At 38.5% G+C, this 17,870-nt stretch overlaps 2 protein-coding genes across 5 annotated transcripts in view; one reads left to right on the top strand and one right to left on the bottom strand.

Moving 5' to 3' along the window:
• The window catches only part of arhgap17a (Rho GTPase activating protein 17a), a 32,831-nt gene extending 24,960 nt beyond the window's left edge, over window positions 1-7,871 (bottom strand). For all 4 annotated transcript variants that reach the window (XM_087784998.1, XM_087784999.1, XM_087785000.1 and 1 more), the window contains exon 1: window positions 7,386-7,871. In XM_087784998.1, coding sequence (XP_087641124.1) covers window positions 7,386-7,438 — 53 coding nt within the window. In that variant the 5' untranslated portion in view covers window positions 7,439-7,871. The remainder of the gene's footprint in view (window positions 1-7,385) is intronic.
• A 1,073-nt stretch (window positions 7,872-8,944) lies between these two features.
• Window positions 8,945-16,793, top strand: lcmt1 (leucine carboxyl methyltransferase 1). Its single transcript, XM_087783051.1, has 11 exons — window positions 8,945-9,292; window positions 9,430-9,521; window positions 9,850-9,971; window positions 10,050-10,126; window positions 13,159-13,220; window positions 13,293-13,395; window positions 14,294-14,414; window positions 15,163-15,264; window positions 15,343-15,434; window positions 15,494-15,591; window positions 16,432-16,793. Exons 1-11 carry the CDS (start codon window positions 9,207-9,209, stop codon window positions 16,452-16,454), a joined length of 978 nt encoding a protein of 325 aa, XP_087639177.1. The 5' UTR covers window positions 8,945-9,206; the 3' UTR covers window positions 16,455-16,793.
• The last annotated feature ends 1,077 nt before the right edge of the window (window positions 16,794-17,870 follow it).

Here is a 17,870-nt window from a genome sequence, read left to right as displayed (position 1 = left end):
AGGAGATTTTCCTGAATTTTATTTTGTTAATTGTAAGGGGTTCCAAAGGGTGACAAAAGACCCCCATTAAAATTAAAACAGGTTCTATTTTGATTTAATATATACCATATATGATGCATATTCAATCTGCAATTTGATACCTATGATACATCATGGGAAGTGTTACAATATATTGTGATACTGTAGGAGCAACAATATATTGAGTTTCTTTAAATACTATAAAAAACTATAGCATAGCAAACACATAATGCTGTTACATGCGTAACATTAAGAAAATAAACATACAGTGCTATCCTGAAAATGAAAATATCGCGAAAAGAGAGTAAATATATTACAATCTTCACAATTCTTATTTACAATTAGATTAGATTAAATTTGATTTAATAGACTTTATTGATCCCTCTGGAGGTCTCTTTCGGGAATTGTTTTGTTTATCCAGCACACATCAACACTGACAATAGAATTATAAAACAAGAACAAAGTGCAATAAGAAGAAAATGCAAGATGACACAATCTCAATCTAAAGATAAAGAACATAGATCAAAGAAAAAGGATACAGAGATAAACATGGAATATCATCTTTCACACCACACCTGCCCCCAAACTCAGATTTAAACAGCCTAATATCACGAGGAATGAATGAGTCCCTGAGTCCGTTAGTGTTGCATCATGGGAGGATCATTCCTGCACTCCAACTGTTTCTCAAAATGACATAAAGCACTGAGCCAAAGTCTATGTGAACACTAAGAAACAAGGGTATTTAATAATTTAGAATCAAGGAGGAATAGTTTTCATCCACATATGTAAACATAGACAGACTTTCATATCTAGTTGTGTGACACATGTTTTCTCCAGCCTGAGAATATGCCGTGAAAACATGGTCTCAATCATAACCAGTGTGAGAACAGATCAGCTAACAGGATCACAATGATATAATAACCAAGCTGTAGTTGATTAAGTCGTCATTACGGGTTCGGTCGACGCCTCTGCATCCACTCTTATTGTTCGGGACAACAGTCACAGTTGTGACTCGTGCGGTAGCTTAAACACCAAAATAAAGCTTTGATTTGCTGAGCCACATCAGTCAGCTGCGTGTCTGCATGTGTGTGAACTCCAGTAACCTCCGCTGAGCCATCTGCTCTCAATTACAACATTCAGGCAGACAGCACCACTGACAGAGAGGGGATGATAGTTTGGGGGTTTGAAGGAGAAAACACAAATAAAGAGGGTTTTTGGGGGGGTTTAACCAGCTCCTCCGAGCAGCAAGGAACTGGTGATGAGTGGAAAGATTTTGTCTGGAGAGCAGCCATGATCGTGCTGGTGGGAAACACGCGGGCTTGACGAACGAAAAAATAAAAAAAGCTCCTCATAAAGAACAAATGGTCGTGTTGTAGAGCAGATGTTTGCATCGTTCTGATGTGGCAGCTGATGTTTGCATGACTTCATAATACGTCAACATGACTGAAATTAATTATTTATTGTACACAATGATGCATTGGTTTTATTTACACATAAAAAGGTGCTATAAACTAAAAATGTTTTCACTTTTAAGATCTTTCAGATCTTAAAAAAATTCCTGTGTTCCTTCTCTTTTTCCACTATCTTGCTTCAGAGCTCTACTTTAAAAAACACTCTGGACCTTAAAACAAAGCACAAAGACATATTTTTTTTATAACCAACTAGCATAATGCCAAAACACCAGCGGTAAACTAAATAAAAATATTAGTATGCCTTAAAAAAAAAAATCACACAGGAACAATTTAACTGTCACATAATGTGTTCCAATTCCATTATTTATTTACTATTTACTTACCTATTGTACAAAAGTTTACTAAATGCAAGACAGCTTTTTAAGATTCGATAACAATTTAAAGTAGCATCAAGTATATCAAAATGACTTCTCCTTGTTAATAACATCTAATTCATAAAATAGAATTAAACCTGAACCACTTGTGGGTCCATTAGTACTTAAACATGATTCTAGACTAGATGCAGCAGTCATTACATCCTCTCCAGCTACAGGAACAATGAAATCCTAAAGACTGAGGACGAGAGGATACAGTCGACTCCAGCAGCTTTTAAAAATAAAAAACCCTTGCGTTATCTCAGGTTCAAGGTGACACTAAGGCCCGAAAACAAATGTGTTTGTGGTACCCCTCGTGTTGCCTCCGGGTCAAGGTGACCTGAGATAACACAAGGGTTAAAGCGCTTACGACTTCGTCAAGAGTCATGTGGTTTGTAAATTCGGCAACACCAGAGTCAAGTCCTCAGACAATACCACATATCTAATATATATATATATACATATATATATATATATATATATACATATATATATATATATATATATATCACACACACACATAATTATATACACATATACAACAGGATTGTTTTCCCAAAATACAAGTACCTACCTATCCAAAACCGCTAATACAGACCTCTGTACCACTTTAGCTAAAACAAAACACTAAACAGACAGAGGTTGACCAGAGACCTTCTGCCTTTTGTCAAGTGATATGTGGTTGTGACATTTATAGTCAAAAAATAAAAGCTGCTTTGACAGAAGCAACAGCGTTCTAATTTTAAACATCGCCCACTCGGGAAAATCTAGGAGGACAGAAGGCCTGGTCAGGACAAACAAAACAAACCAACAATTGTTTTGCCGGCATCAGCTGACCTCCGTTGAATCTTTGACCCCCCCGTCGCACCTAAGCCAGGCGTCTGCCTTCAGAGGAACCGTGTCAGTGCGGCGCTTGCATGTGACTCCTCGACACATGCAAGGGTGGGTAGCCATGGCGATCTATCTACTATCAAAGTGGAAGTGGGGTAAGAGAATACCGCACAAAAGAGCGTCTGTTGGAGCCACTCCACACGATCAGCAGGCGGAGGAGCAGCAAAGATCCCAGTCTTCGGTCAGCAACAGTTGGCAGATTAAGGCTGAGGGTAATGGATACTTGGAGAGCAGTGACTCAGCCTAACTGGCCTGCTAATGGGAACCGCTGAACTGGGCCGCAGATCGGAAGCAAACTAAGCCGGTCGTGCACCGGCAAGAGGAACCTGGGTACGGCGTTAGAGCCGAGCATGTATCAAAGTTTGCACTAAACTCACGATCCAGTGCGAAATATTTAGCTCAGGTCATTTATTTTTCATATTTCCCACCCCTACCTAGACAAGAGAATGCCTGGAACATGACCAGACCAAGAGAACTACACCACTACTACCGAATATACGAACATTATAAATATTTTATAAACAAATGGTTTTGTTTTCAGGACACTCTAAACGGTTGACGCTGCTCATCGTTGTTCAGGTCACAGCTCCGGTGACACCCAGGAAACGCCTCCTTAGTTATTCAACCGTGACATTAGGAGTATTCCCAGTGAGAAGTCTCTTTTGCAGCACAACCACTGGGACTCTCCTGGGGGATTACATAACAGCCCGTCAGTCGGATTAAAATCATCATTTCAGTCTATGCATTTATAATCCAGATACATTTGACTGATTTGTTCAGATGTTGCTTTTGTGTCGTCTAAACATGTCTATAAAACTGATCTGCAGATCAAACTCCAGGGTTTGTACGGCTTAAGTATTCCAACATGGAGCCATTAAAAAAAAAAAACTACCCAAAACAACCTGGTCGAGAAGGAAAGATGAGATTCTTTTGGAGCTCTTCTTCCTGTTTTTATCTCTGGAGCCACTTAAAGTCATTACCATGGATTTCCTGTCAATCAGCAGAGATGACTTCATCATCAGAAAAACACAGAAGCTCTTGACTTTGTCATCAGATAACCTTAGTGGCTCGTCTTCTAGAGTGTGCACTGTTGAAGGTCACTCATCTTCTCGCTCACAGCTCATTTGTTGAGATTCCCTCTCGTTCACTACCAGCTTTGATCATGTGATCAAAACAACCACTTTGGAAACACATCAAGGGAACAGTTGAAACTGGATATGATAATCCAAAATTAGAATACTTTTGTTTTGACAACAGTACAGTGCATGAGAATGACCCCATTTCTGAAAAAAAGGGTGTTCCTCTCACTCAGAAACAAGACTCTCTAACCTGTGAGGCTGAGGCGTCGACCTTTATGTGACAAAAGAGTGATGACAATAACATGAGACTTCATGATGATCATCCTTCCAGGACAATTCAAAGGCTATCCAGCCTGGTGACTTTGTGAGCTGCAGGATTTGCAACCTATTTTCTCTTGTTGCTGGAAGTTCAGGCAAAAGTAAAAGTAGAAAAGTGACTTGTTTGTTCAACTGAAGGCCAGATTCTGAGAACCAAATAATTGTATTTGGCCCACTGGATGGTTTGCTTCAAATCAAAGTAGATAAATGTCCATGTTGATATCCTGAGCTAAAGATGCCAGTGTTAACAATAAGATCAGGGACAGAGATGATGGATTACAGAGAGACTTACAATAGCAATTTAACTGAGGTTATAGAGATCTGATGGAGATTAGACAGTCCCTGTTAAAGACAGTTTGGTTAATATAAAATGTACTTATCCGCCAACCAAGAGTGATGATTGATTTGACATCTCTGGTATAAACCAAGCTAATGAACCAACATTATCAATAAGGTGTTCAATTAAATTTGGGCAGGGGCCACATTTCATACAAAAATTGTTCTGATATAGACATAAAGCCTAAATAAAATGGAAATACTAAAAAAAAAGTGCAATGTTTCTTTTTCTTAATTGTATAGTAAGTGTTTGCATATGTATTTTGTAATATATTGTACAAGTATTGTGTGCTTTTTTCTCTCCCTCTCCTTCTTTTCTTTTCTTATTTTTTAAATGTTATTTTATTGCCTTTTTTACATCATGGTTACGGATGAACACTAGCCTTCTGACTAATGCTGGCTTTTTTAACCATGTGTTAATAAACTAATCATCAATGATCAAAATAAAAACTTATATTTTTTGTAATCACCCTATTCTTTTTGATGGGCTCTCTCAAAAAATCCTGATGTCATATTAAGAGTTGAATAAGTACCGATAAATTAAAATACAAAATTAAACTGTTTTTTTCTACATGACCTGTTTAATGAGTTTTCCTTAACTTCGTGAGGGCCATGTAAATAGAGTCAAAGAGCCACATTTGGCCCCCAGGCAGAACTTAGCTCAGGTCTGTTGAATAGTCTTTAGTTAAATGGATGAAGGAGAAACACTGAGATAATAACCCAATCAGACTCGTACTTCAAGTTAGAGACACTTTGGCCCTGAACTCCTCATCCTCATTGACGCAGTATAATTTGGCTTGTTCAAGACAAACTTTCCCTCCCATCATGAATCATTTGCTGTTTTGAATCCACTTAGATCCTTCACCCCGCACATCAATCTCACCCTCCACTTCTCTAGAGAGCCGCCGCTGGTCTGTGGAAGGAAGTTTCCTGTTTGCAGGAGAAGAAAAGGGGCGACTTCCTCACACCGCCGCTCGCTCGGACACGGCGTTCTGCCTTCGCACAATCACAGGAACCCAGAGGGCAGCGCGAGAAATCCTCCCGCTCACAACATTCAGATGCATCAGCAGATGTGAAATGGATGAGGCGTGTTGACGCTGATCCAAATACAGAAGTGTCACTCATTTACAAGTGTCTTCCTGTGAGAGCAGACGGAACTCTGCTCCGTCTTCCACACACGCACACGCACACGCACACACACACACACACACACACACACACACACGCACACGCACACGCACACGCACACGCACACGCACATGCACACACACACACACACACACACATCTGTTTTCAGCATTGTGTTCTCCAACACCACTTTACTGCCACTTCACTGCTCAGAGGAAATTATGAGAATTCCTGCTACCTTGTTTGTCCAGGATCATATTTTCAGTATGAAAACATAGTGCCGTACTAGATACTACTACATAGTGTAGGATACATTTCAAAGAATACATTAATTTTTTTATTACTTAAAAACAAAAGACTTAACGGTACAACAAAAACATAAGTTTTAAATATTAAAGAGTAATTGTTTTATAACACAAGGACTATTTTAACAAACCCTTGCTCATTGATATACATCTGCACTTGCTTTCTTTTCTTTATTTTGCCGACTCAGCCTTTTGCTGATTCGAGTTACTGTGGTGCTTGAACAGATTATAATAACTGACGGTTTTAATTGCCCTGTTTAAAATAACCATCAATTAATGATAGTTTTCTCGGGTTCACAACTTAAGTCACATATTGGAACTCAATTTCTTTATAAACAACTATGTGTAAGCAAAGTATAACATACTTTAACTTGAGCCCAAATGCTATGTTCCTGTTGTACAGGAAACATGTTTGCGAGTACAGTTGTCTCAAAAACAAAGCAGATTAATGTTCATGTTGATATCATTACGACCTATAAAGACATCAGTGTTTAAGATAAGATCATAGACAGAGGATGTCAAGTGTAAGACAGATGTCTAAGGTAAGGAATGTGTTTGGTGAAGCAGAACAAGATAAAAATGAGCCTCAAAGAATGGAATGACAATATCAAAAACAGAATCCGACTTCCAGATACATATATATTTTGTTCCAGACTTAGTTTAAAACCTCAGTCCTAGACTACACAAACTATTCAAAGCGTTGCACAAAAGGATATCACTATTAAATAAACTTTCAAACAATCTATTAAAACAACATCTAAAATTGTAACATAAATTGTTCATTGTTATACTGTTATTCTGTTGACAATTGTTTTGACAAGTATTAATCCATTTTATTATCTACGGATTTCACAATCAGAATCCGGAAACTTGTACTGCTGGTGTTGTAAACACAACACAGGAATTCTGTTTGAAGCCCATGTTGTTTCTGCCCCTGAAAGCTTCATCTAGCAACATCTAAAGGGACCCAAACGTCTGACTAAACAGAATAATCTTACTTTCGAACCCAAATGTAACAATTATGATTTCACTTAAAAAGTGAACTTGGCTTAGTATTCTATTTGGGGAATAACCCCCAGAATAACTTGTCCATTATAAATAACACAACATCCTTGGCCAATTCAACGAAGTCTGGTTCTACTTGAACTTTCTGCCTGTTTAAAAGAAAATGTAACTTCTCTTCTAACTGTTAACATAAACTTTGTTATGATTTAATTCATATTGACTTCCATAATAACAATTATACACTATCTTTTCTATTGAAAAACGTGCCTCATGTGTCAAACTTGACGAGAGAGGAGGATGTAAAGAAAGAGGAGGATTTGTTTTATCTGGAGAATGAATGGTGTGACAGAATTATCCAGCTTCTGTCTGACACCTAAACTCTCTCTTTCAATGAATCATCCCGACTGTTCCTAACTGCGTGGAACATTTGTATCCAAACTTCAACAGCTGATGCTTCTTCAAGGGTTCTTCTCTACTTGCCTGCCGACGGTTTGGTTGGCGAGTTGTTTCATCCGATTGAACTGCTTCTTCATCTTGAATCCTCTAGTCTTTCCCACAAGTTTGTCCTCGAAGTTGCTTCTTTGTCATGAACTTTTTTCCAGACCTTCTCCTGGATCTACCGTCGCCGCGACAGAGAACAGCGGACCAGAGGCATCGGTTCCTGACGCCAAACGGAATAGAGTTCGAAGCCTCGCTAGCTCCTCAAGCTAGCCGTTCTCCAAGTGAACATTTCAGGGGAAACTTTCCTCTGAGGGTGACGACATGGTCCGGAGAGTTCGTCCTTTGGTGCGAGTCCCAGCATTAAAGTCCCGGGCCGAGCTTTCACTGCCGCTGGAAGATTCTCATCTCCTCCCTCTGCTGCACCGTTGACCCGCTAGCCGTGGAGCTAAAGTGATAGAGCGCCTGATAATCCGAGCGTCGCTCTCTCCCAGAGCGGAGTGACGAGCTGCTTCTCCCCGCTGACAAAGCAGCTCAGCGGGGGGAGAGACAGCAGGAAGTTTCGCTGCGGATGGATGGCACTGCCACCTGCTGGCCATTTAACGTACTTGCGCGCAGAAGAAAATAAACTCACGTCAGATCATGATAATAAAGGAATGTTTACTTCACATATAAAGTCAAAGACATAGTTAAATTAACATGTAATAGAGTGCACTTAATGCGTTACATTTAATTACTATATACTATGTATTATAAATTGACATGTCAACAATAATAATAAAATGAATAGTGATACTGTTAAAAATATATATTTTTAAAGGATGGACCGACATTTTTCACGTATTCTTTATCAATAAACAACTTATAGTTCTTTCTTTTTTTCTATTCAGTCATTCATGGGTATTTCATTTATGTATTTTACAAATATACCAAGTGTAATCTTAGTAAAAACCTTGTGAGAAAAACATATTTTTACTAAATACTCTAAATAAATAAATATAATAAATTAATCAAAACTAATAAAAAAAAAAAAATTGTCATTCATTTTACTTAAACTATTTTATTTTTTAATGCACGAGTAAATTGTTTTATTTAATTATATTATATGCATCTTATTTTATTGTATTGTATTTTGTATATTCTTTATATCTACATTGGGTAAATTAAAAATGATTGTATATTTTGTGTGGGATTGTTTAGAATTTTTCTCAATTGGTTTAATCAGGTTTACAAACAAGGAACCAATGTGTGAATTATTTTAATGCGATTTAATTTCATTTTTAAAAAAAGAAGAAAATATCATATAAATTAAAATGATATATAATGGCGTTAATTGACACACATACTGTATATATTTTGAAAGTGTATGAAAATAAAGTATATAAAAACAAATTTCCATATAATTATTAAAGACGTGATTTTAATTAATTAATTAATTAATTAATTAATCAAGCATAGTTCAAAATACTCGTTTAATTATATTTTTTGTTCGCTCCACTAAGGGATGTCAAAATGTGGAATAAGTTTGTATCGACGATAACTACAAAGTTCATAAAGAGACACTTCACCCGGAAATACTTGTGTTTTTACTTCCGGTCTAGATGAAAATAGCATATTCAGATGTTTATGTCATTTATAATCCGATTTTAGTCGCAAAGGTTGTTTTTTTTAACAGAATAAATAAATCAATCCGCGTATGCCTTAGACTTGACATTTGATGTTTTATATTCTTATTCAGAATTGCAGGAGCAGAGCAGCTAGTCGCAGTAGCTATCCTCAGCTAACAAGTGTCACACAACAGTATCATGCTATTTAGTGTTTGTTTCTGGGTTTAGGGTACATTTAAGTTCTCTCGGGAGGATCATGGCAACTAGAAAACCTTTTACGGACACAGACACTGCGGACGAAGCAGTGAGGGCGACGTGTGACGATGCAACAGTATGTAAAAGGTAAAGCATTAACATTAAATCAAATGTATGCAGCAGCATCTATTCTTAATCCAGACTAAACTCATCTTGTCTGTCAATGATTCATAAAGTTGATTTTAAACTATTACTTTGTTTTGAATTGATGCATTGTTTTGAAGGTTTGCTACCAGTAAAGGCTACTGGAAGGATCCGTATATCCAATACTTTGTGAGATCAGTCGGAGAAAGGAAAGCACCTGAAATAAATCGAGGTAAACCCACACAGAAGACCTTAAATGTAGCCATAACGTTTGCACATTATACATTTCCTTGTAGTTTCGAAACAGGTGGAAGTAGAGGGACTATGCAATCGATCTGATTCATACATCTACATACGTTTTATGCAAAAGGTGCAAAATCAAAAAAACAAATGCAGAAAGAAAAACAATAATTGGGTACTCATGGTTATCTTGTGATATGTCTATTTCTGAATTCTGAATCTATTTGATCGTTATGTGTTTAATACTTTGATAATCTGTCTCAAGCAAATAAACACCATTTCTTCTTTCTTATATTTTATTTTTCTGTCTTGTGCCTCAGGATATTATGGCCGAGTTCAAGGTGTCAACCATCTTCTTGATGCGTTTCTAAGGAAAACAGAGTGCAACTGTCAGGTGATCAATCTAGGAGCTGGACTGGACACTACATTCTGGAGACTTAAGGTATGTTGCTGATATTTGGTGTCTTGAGTTGAAGTTTCTCTCCCTGCGTAGGTCACGTCTTTTGTATGTTGATTTCAGGATGAAAACCTCATGCCAAGGAAGTTCTTTGAAGTCGACTTCCCGACCATAGTCGCAAGGAAAATACACAATATAAAGTACGTCCAAGAAACTTGTTTTATTACTAAATGTTGCTGATATCTGATTGTTAAAGGGTTGATTAATTTCCTTTATTATACCGTCGGCAGGAATATAAACATTCAACCCATTATTTTGAACCTCAAGATCAATGTGACTGATATTGAAATAAAATTGCTGTTGTTTTATAATAATCATTAGTTCAAAAGTATAATCAAATCAGATTATTAAATAAGTGCAGCGTCATAGCTTTTCAAATTGCTTCTGTTGCTGAGACAAATTAAACAAAGCAAAAGTGTCACTTTTATAATGGGACATTTTAAAGCAATCTATCTTTTAAATGCACTCCTTGTATCAGTCTATTATGTGCTAATATATGTGTAACATTTGTGCAGTCATTTTAGATTCTTTTGATCTTTGTGGCTGCTAAGCTATTAATTTAATTTAATTTATAACATAATTGCTTATCTAATAATTCAGTACATCGGTAGCTAATTTGAATTAAATTATAATTTGTTGAGGCGATGTGATGACAATATGCAGGGAGAGAAATCATTTCAGGCTGTTGCTCCTAAGCTTTGGAACAATCCTCTTCTCTCCGAGTTTTATGATCTACTGACTCCTTTAAGAAACATCTTAAGACGTTTCTATTTGTTCAGGCTTTTCCTTGATTTTCTGGAACTCCTGTTGTGTTATCAGTTTTATCTTGCTCTTTGGACTGTATGCTTTATTGAGTATTGTTTTGATTGTTTAAGCGCTTTGTGACCCTGGTCTGGAAAAGCGCTATACAAATAAAAATTACTTAATACTTACTTTTTAGCTAAATAAATAATCTGGGTGTAGTTTACGAGTAGACCAATAGAGGGCGACGAAGCCCTCGTTAAAACCACCGTTAGGAAGTTCAAGTTCAAGTTCTTTTAATGTCGAATATACATGTATGCAAGACATACAGCATAGATGAAATTGTAATCCTCCAAGACCCACGATGCAAAACATGAAGTAGACAATTGAAAGGACATTAAATAAGAAATTTAAAAAAATAAATAAATTAAAAAAATGAAATTAATAATCAACAATACTTAAATAATCAACTTATTAACAGAATATTAACAAAGTTAAGGTAGAGGTTGTGCAGTTTCAGGCAGATGTGCTGGGATGAGCGGAGACGAGAGTGATGGTAGGACAGGGAGGGAGTTGAGTCTCCTGACAGCCTTGTGGAAGAAACTCTCCTTTAACCTGCTGGTTCTGGCCTGATACCTGCGCAGTCTCCTCCCTGACGGCAGCAGGTGGAAGAGGCTGTAGGATGGGATAGTGGGGTCACCAGCCATCCTGACTGCCTTACTGGTGATGCGGGTGTTATAAATGTCCAGGAGGGGGGGAGAGAGACACCAATGATCCTCTCAGCTGCAGGCGCCTACCACAAGGTGATGCATCATGGGTGGTTGGGGCTCTTGCTCTCCTCAGTCTGCGGAGGAAGTACAGGCGCTGGTGGGCTTATTTGGCCAGTGATGCTGTATTGTGGCTTCAGGACAGATCTTCAGAGATGTGCACACCCAGGAACTTGGTGCTGCTCACCGTCTCCACTGCAGCTCCGTCGATTAGTGATAGATGCTGGGTGTGCACTCTCCTGAAGTCCACAATGACCTCCTTAGTCTTCTCCACGTTCAGGTGGACATTGTTGTCTTTGCACCACGTGGTCGGCCTGTTGACCTCACACCTGTAGACCATCTAATCGCTGTTGTTCATTAGACCCACCACAGTTGTGTCTATTGCAAACTTGATGAAGTGGTTGGAGCTGGATTATGGAGTGAAGTCATGGGTCAGCAGAGTGAAGAGGAGGGGGCTCAGCACACTTCCTTGGGGGGGCCCTGTGTTCAGTGTAATGGTGCTGGATGTGTTACTGCCAACCCGCACTCTCTGTGGTCTCCCCGTCAAGAAGAACACAGTTGCACAGGGAGGTGTTGAGTCCCAACTGGTCCAGTTTGTGGATGAGCTGCTGGGGGGTGATGGTGTGGAATGCTGAGCTGAAGTCGATGAACAGCATTCTGACGTACAAGTCTTTAGTCTCCAGGTGGGTGTGGGCTGAGTGGAGGGCAGCAGAGATTGCATCATCAGTCGATCAGATCGATATGCAAACTGGAAGGGGTCCTCCTCAGCACAGTCTCTCAGGACACGACCAGGAATGTTGTCAGGACCCTGGGATTTCCGTGGGTTCGTGCGTATGAGGCATCGCCTCACACTCTCTGGGGATACCGCGAGCACCTGGTCCTCAGGAGGTGACTGGTTAGCCCTGGCCGTCCTCAGAACCATCTTGTCTGCAGCTTTGAAGGCTGCATTCCGAGCTCTCAAGAGCCTGTAGACTTCACTTGTCAGCCATGGCTTTTGGTTGGCCTGAATGGAGATGGTGACTGTGACATCATCCATGCACTTCCACATGTATGAGGTAACAAACTCTGTGTAGTCTGTGAGGTCTGTCGTACCGTTGTAGGTGGCTGCTGCTCTGAACATGCTCCAGTCTGTGGTGGAGAAGCAGTCCTGGAGTGCTCCTCTAGACCCCTCAGGCCACACGCGAATTTGTGAATTTTTGGCTGGTTTGTTGACTTTAACCAATGGTCTAAGGCTCCAAGACGGGGGAGGGGACGAGCTTTGTAGGAACCTTTGTGTGTGGAGTAAACATTGTCCAGGATATATTTTCCTCGTGTTGGGAAGTTGATGTGTTTGTGGAGTTGTGGAAACACGTTGTTTGGGCTGGTGTGGTTGAAATCCCCAGCCAGGATGAGGAAGGCATCTGCTGGTCACTGATGTGGAGTTCTTGTAGCGCCTCGCTCCTGTTGTTATTGGAGCCAGAGGGATGTATATTGCTACCAGTAATATAAAGTATTATAAAGTAATAGAAAAACTCATTATATGATGCTTTAAGATGTTAGAAACAAATAAATGCTGATGCTGAACCAACTAACTTTATTTGTAACAATGTGGTACAGGTAAATTGGAGTGTTTTTTCTGCTGAATTGTTAACTTCTGAAGTAACACATTTTTTTCTTTAATCCAGGACTAAACCCCCGCTGTCTAAACCTCTCATCGAAACACACTCGACAGACTCTTTACTACTTGGTACGTCGACCTTTGACATGTTCTCTGATGTTTGTTGAACCTTGTTTGAGAGTGTCTTTCTCGACTGAACAGATGCCCACAGCCTTGACTCCGACCGCTACTGTATCATCGGAGCAGATCTTCGAGATGTCGCCAATTTGGATGAAAAGCTGAAGAAGTTTCAACTGAACCCAGAGTATTTATTCTTTTGCTTTTAAAACTTTTGTTTGCAGCTATAACTGTGTTGCCGTTTCTTCAACGGAACATAACCAAACTTGATGAAGTCCCTCCCTCTGTTTGCTGGCAGGAAATAGACAAGAGAGCAGGAAGAGATATCTCAGCATGAACTCACCAAAAGCCTGACATTGGTTATGTGTGTTTCTGACAGACGTTAAATTTAAAGAACAACATTTTTTGACATCATGTGTGGGTGATCAATTCATCAAGTCTTTCTTCACTTCATTTGTTCCCCCAAGGACTCGACAGTCAAACTCAACCACACATGGATTCAAAACTTGCTGATATTTTGTGTAGCTTTATAAAACGGTACAAAGTACAATCTATCCTAATTATCTCTGTTAATCCTCATTCCTCAAACACTACCATCAGAGTACTTGCGTTGTTAGGGCTCATTAAAAAGGAACATAAAATAACTTGGCGGACCAGAGTTTGACACGTTATTTATTGATACAGTAACTATTGGTACCCGTAAGAGAATAAATGGAAGAAAAGTGAAATACCTTTCTATTATTTTAGGACCAAAACAGAGCTCAAACTAGAGCCAGGCGAAGAGTGCTGTTGGTGTAAATGTGTTGCTACAACAAAAGGCAATAACTTTGATGGACAGAGGCAGGAATTTTAATGATGATTTTAGTGGTACCAGAGGACACATCATGGTTTTATAGAAGGATGTTAAAAAGACTTCCTATTTGGTACGTGTTTTCTGTCAGGAGATTTGACTTCCTGTCATAGGAAGTTGAAGGATGAGCAACGCTCGTGTTCGTAATGGTCATAACCCGGTTCCATCTCACGTCACTGCATCATTAACGCCTCGTGCAGAGTAAGCATGCTGAAGAAACTGTTTCCTTCTCCAGGTTGCCAACGTTGCTCTTGTCCGAGTGTGTGCTGGTCTACATGAGTCCAACCCAGTCCTCCGGTCTGGTGCACTGGGCGGCGGAGACCTTTCACACCGCCATGTTCGTCAACTACGAGCAGGTGACGTTTCATACATAAGTGTCTTGTGTCTTGGTTCTCAAGTCAACTTGAATATATCACTGAAATATATGTATTAACTCAAAATTCTATGTAATCGTAACAGCACATTAAAATGTGCATTTATATTTTATATCAAGGTAGATTTGTCCTAATTATTAAATCCAAAAAAAGTTGCTTAAATAAAACGGAAAAATAACTTTTGTTTAAATTTAGTAAACACTTTTAAAATATTTTTTTTTAACTTTAAAAATCACTTTAAATCCAAAAATAATATTTTCAACAATACAATTGTTACTATTATTTTATTGGTGGAGGTTCATCTTTATACTTTTTTTTCCTTGATTGACGTTTTCTTTAACTGATTGAAAAAACTTTTTAAAAGCTGAATAAGGTTTGTTTTTTTAATTAAATAACCTTTTTTATTGTTTAAGCTTTTTTTATTGAAAACATTTTTTTTGTATTGAGTCAGCTTTTTAGGATTTAATAATTAAGACACAAATGTCGTATCCTTAATATGCCCAAAACACCAAAAAGGTAACTTACCTTCAAGAAAACTGTTTCAATTCAAAAAACGTTTAAATGCATTTTCTTTTTAGTTAAAATATATTTGTTGCATTAAATTTTATATTTTATAGAATTAATTTAGGTTATTTTGTATTTTTATCATTTGATTGAAGCTATTTTTTTTGATTCAACAAAACACATATATTATTGTTAGTTAAAAAATGATGTTTCCTGTGGCTTCCAGGTGAACATGAGCGACAGATTTGGTCAAGTGATGATTGAAAACCTGCAGCGCCGTCAGTGCACGCTAGCTGGTGTGGAGGCCTGTCAGTCACTGGACACCCAGGTAGACATTGATGGACACACCAACACATGCTCCTTTAACATCACTGACAAAACCTTCACTTGATCTTGGTGTTTGCAGAAGGAAAGGTTTCTGAAGAGCGGCTGGGATCAAGCCGACGCTCTAGACATGATGTCGGTCTACAGCATGCTCCCCAAGGACGACGTGGACAGGTGACTCACCCCAAACATTATACTTGCATCACAAAACTTTTGGTTTTTCTTCCCGACAGAATCGAGCGGCTGGAGTTTCTGGACGAGAAAGAATTGTTGCAGCAGCTGCTTCAGCACTACAGCATCTGCTGGGGCACCAAGGACAAACTCAGTCTAGGTAAACACTTGCTTTTCAACAAGACGAGAATGAATCTTTCAAGCACTTCATCATGGTGACGCGTTATAATAGAACGAGTGCAGGAGTCGAATAACATTTGAATTAAATGACCACATTGATACAAATACTTATTTTCAAAAACCTCAGTGAGCCGCATCACAGGCTTAAAGAGCCGCGGGTTGCCAGCCCCCGGTCTAGACGAGTGACATTGCATCATCAGCTTTAAAAGCCAACTGTATCCTCTTGTCCTAAGTCATCGCCAAGATCTTGCGGGATTTCATTGTTCCCTTTGCTGCGCAATGACTGCTGCCATCTAGCGGCCGGAAGTTCAAATGCAACACAAAAATAAACAAAAAATTCCTTTGAATATTTGCATGTTAATTGTAAATATAAAATAAATTGTTTTATTTTATACATGATTTATTAAAATATTAACCATAAAAAATATGGTTTTAAAGCCAAACATAAATAAATGTATAAACTTAAAAATGTATTTAAAAAAATAAAGTCAATAAACTGCTGTGAAGATCAATACAGCATCATTGAAAAAAAATGTGATGGTGAAAATGTACATTTATATGCTAATGATAAAGGTTGTGTGTATTACATGTTGACTAACTTGAGTATCAGGAGAACCATGTTGTGTAGCTTTAGATTGTTATTGCTGTACGATCTACACAAAGGTGTGAGCCTCAGAGGGACACTTTGGACATTTTTTTCCATAATATCCCGTAAAAGTGTGTCCGTTGACGCAATGACCGATATCTGTGAGCTCCTCTGGAGTGGAGTGTGTAATTCAGTCATCCATCAGAGTTCAGAGGTCGGCTCTTGTTTCCTCAGGTCTGTCGCAGCTGAGCTTCTGAGCGTAGAAGTTCACCTCCGCCCGAGGAGACGATGCAGGAGCCGGAGCCAACAACAGCAGGAGGCCAGAAGATGAGGGAACAGAGGAAGCACCGACTCTCCATCAGGGAGCAGTTCTGATGCCAGAATGTCCACGTCAGCCGGTTGTGTTTCCCTGGAACTCGCCCGACCACAGAGTCATGTTTGTGGCTCATGTCCTCAAACACCTTTAATTTATTCTTCGTCCTCAACGCTTTTCAAGGTGTAATGATGTGTGTGATACCATCGAGGATGCAAGTACTACTGGACTTTAAGTCAAGATGATTTCAGCTGTACTTGAATAAAAGTTTCAGTTGTGTCGATGAGAATATTCCTTTCTTGGACCCTTTCATCTCAGATGAGATAAAGATGGTGACGAGTACTTTTTTAAATATTGTTGAAAATTAAAAATGTAACGAAATAAATAAACGATTCATTTTATTTTAATGATGTTAATAAACTTTATTAAGGCAATTAGAGGCCCACAGCTCTTCCAAAGCAGATTATTTTCACATGAAGAAAAATATAAAGAACTCTGTACTATCAGCAATAAATAGCCAGTACATCAAGATTGACCCTTAACAACTTGTTTGATTGCTAATACTACTGAGTTAGTAAAAATAAAGTTAGAAATCCAATGAAATAAAATTGTAATTGCAGTTTGGATCTAATCTTACTTTTCCCATTGAAATATCTTTGTCAGTGAGTTATCGTTCTTACTGAAATTCACAATTAATATTTACTCTTTCTTGTATTTTGGTACGAACTTGAGCTGCAATACATTAGCTTGAAAACCTTTTTTCAACCCCTAGTGTCAGAACACTGTAACTGCAATGCCTTAGAACCTCTTAAGCACATACCACATAAGTATTTGTTTATATAAACAAGTTAAATACTTGTGTTGAGTCAGTTTCTCATTTTATCTCACTGTTAAAAACACTGTCACTGACCCACTGCCGTAAAGTGGTTTGGTGGTCACATGACACTCTTAGACTCTTAGTGTGGCCCGTGAAGAGAAAGTTAAGAAGTGAAGAACATTGTTTTAAAAATATATAAAGGTTTTATTACATGAGTCATGACTTTCTTTTTATAAAAACTTCTGAAACATTAACACAGTTACAGGGTTGGAACATTAATTAAAAAATAAATGTTTAAACTCATTTAAAATGAACATCAGTTGCAGTGCATTATGGGATAAGTACAAGGGGTGCATTTTAAAACTAAAACTAATGTGTTTGCGGTATCCCTTTAGTTGTCTCAGGGTCAAGGAGACCCGAAGGCCTGAAAACAAATGTGTTTATGGTATCCCTTGTGTTGTCTTTGGGTCAAGGTGAACGACCTCCCTGACTTCCCAGAGACAATTCAAGGGATACCACAAACACATTTGTTTTGGGTCACAT

Source organism: Callionymus lyra, chromosome 2 (genome assembly GCF_982586985.1).
Source record: "Callionymus lyra chromosome 2, fCalLyr1.hap1.1, whole genome shotgun sequence".
Classification (NCBI taxonomy): domain Eukaryota; kingdom Metazoa; phylum Chordata; class Actinopteri; order Syngnathiformes; family Callionymidae; genus Callionymus; species Callionymus lyra.
Note: the sequence above shows the minus strand (reverse complement) of the source record. Positions and strands in the feature narration are given on the sequence as shown.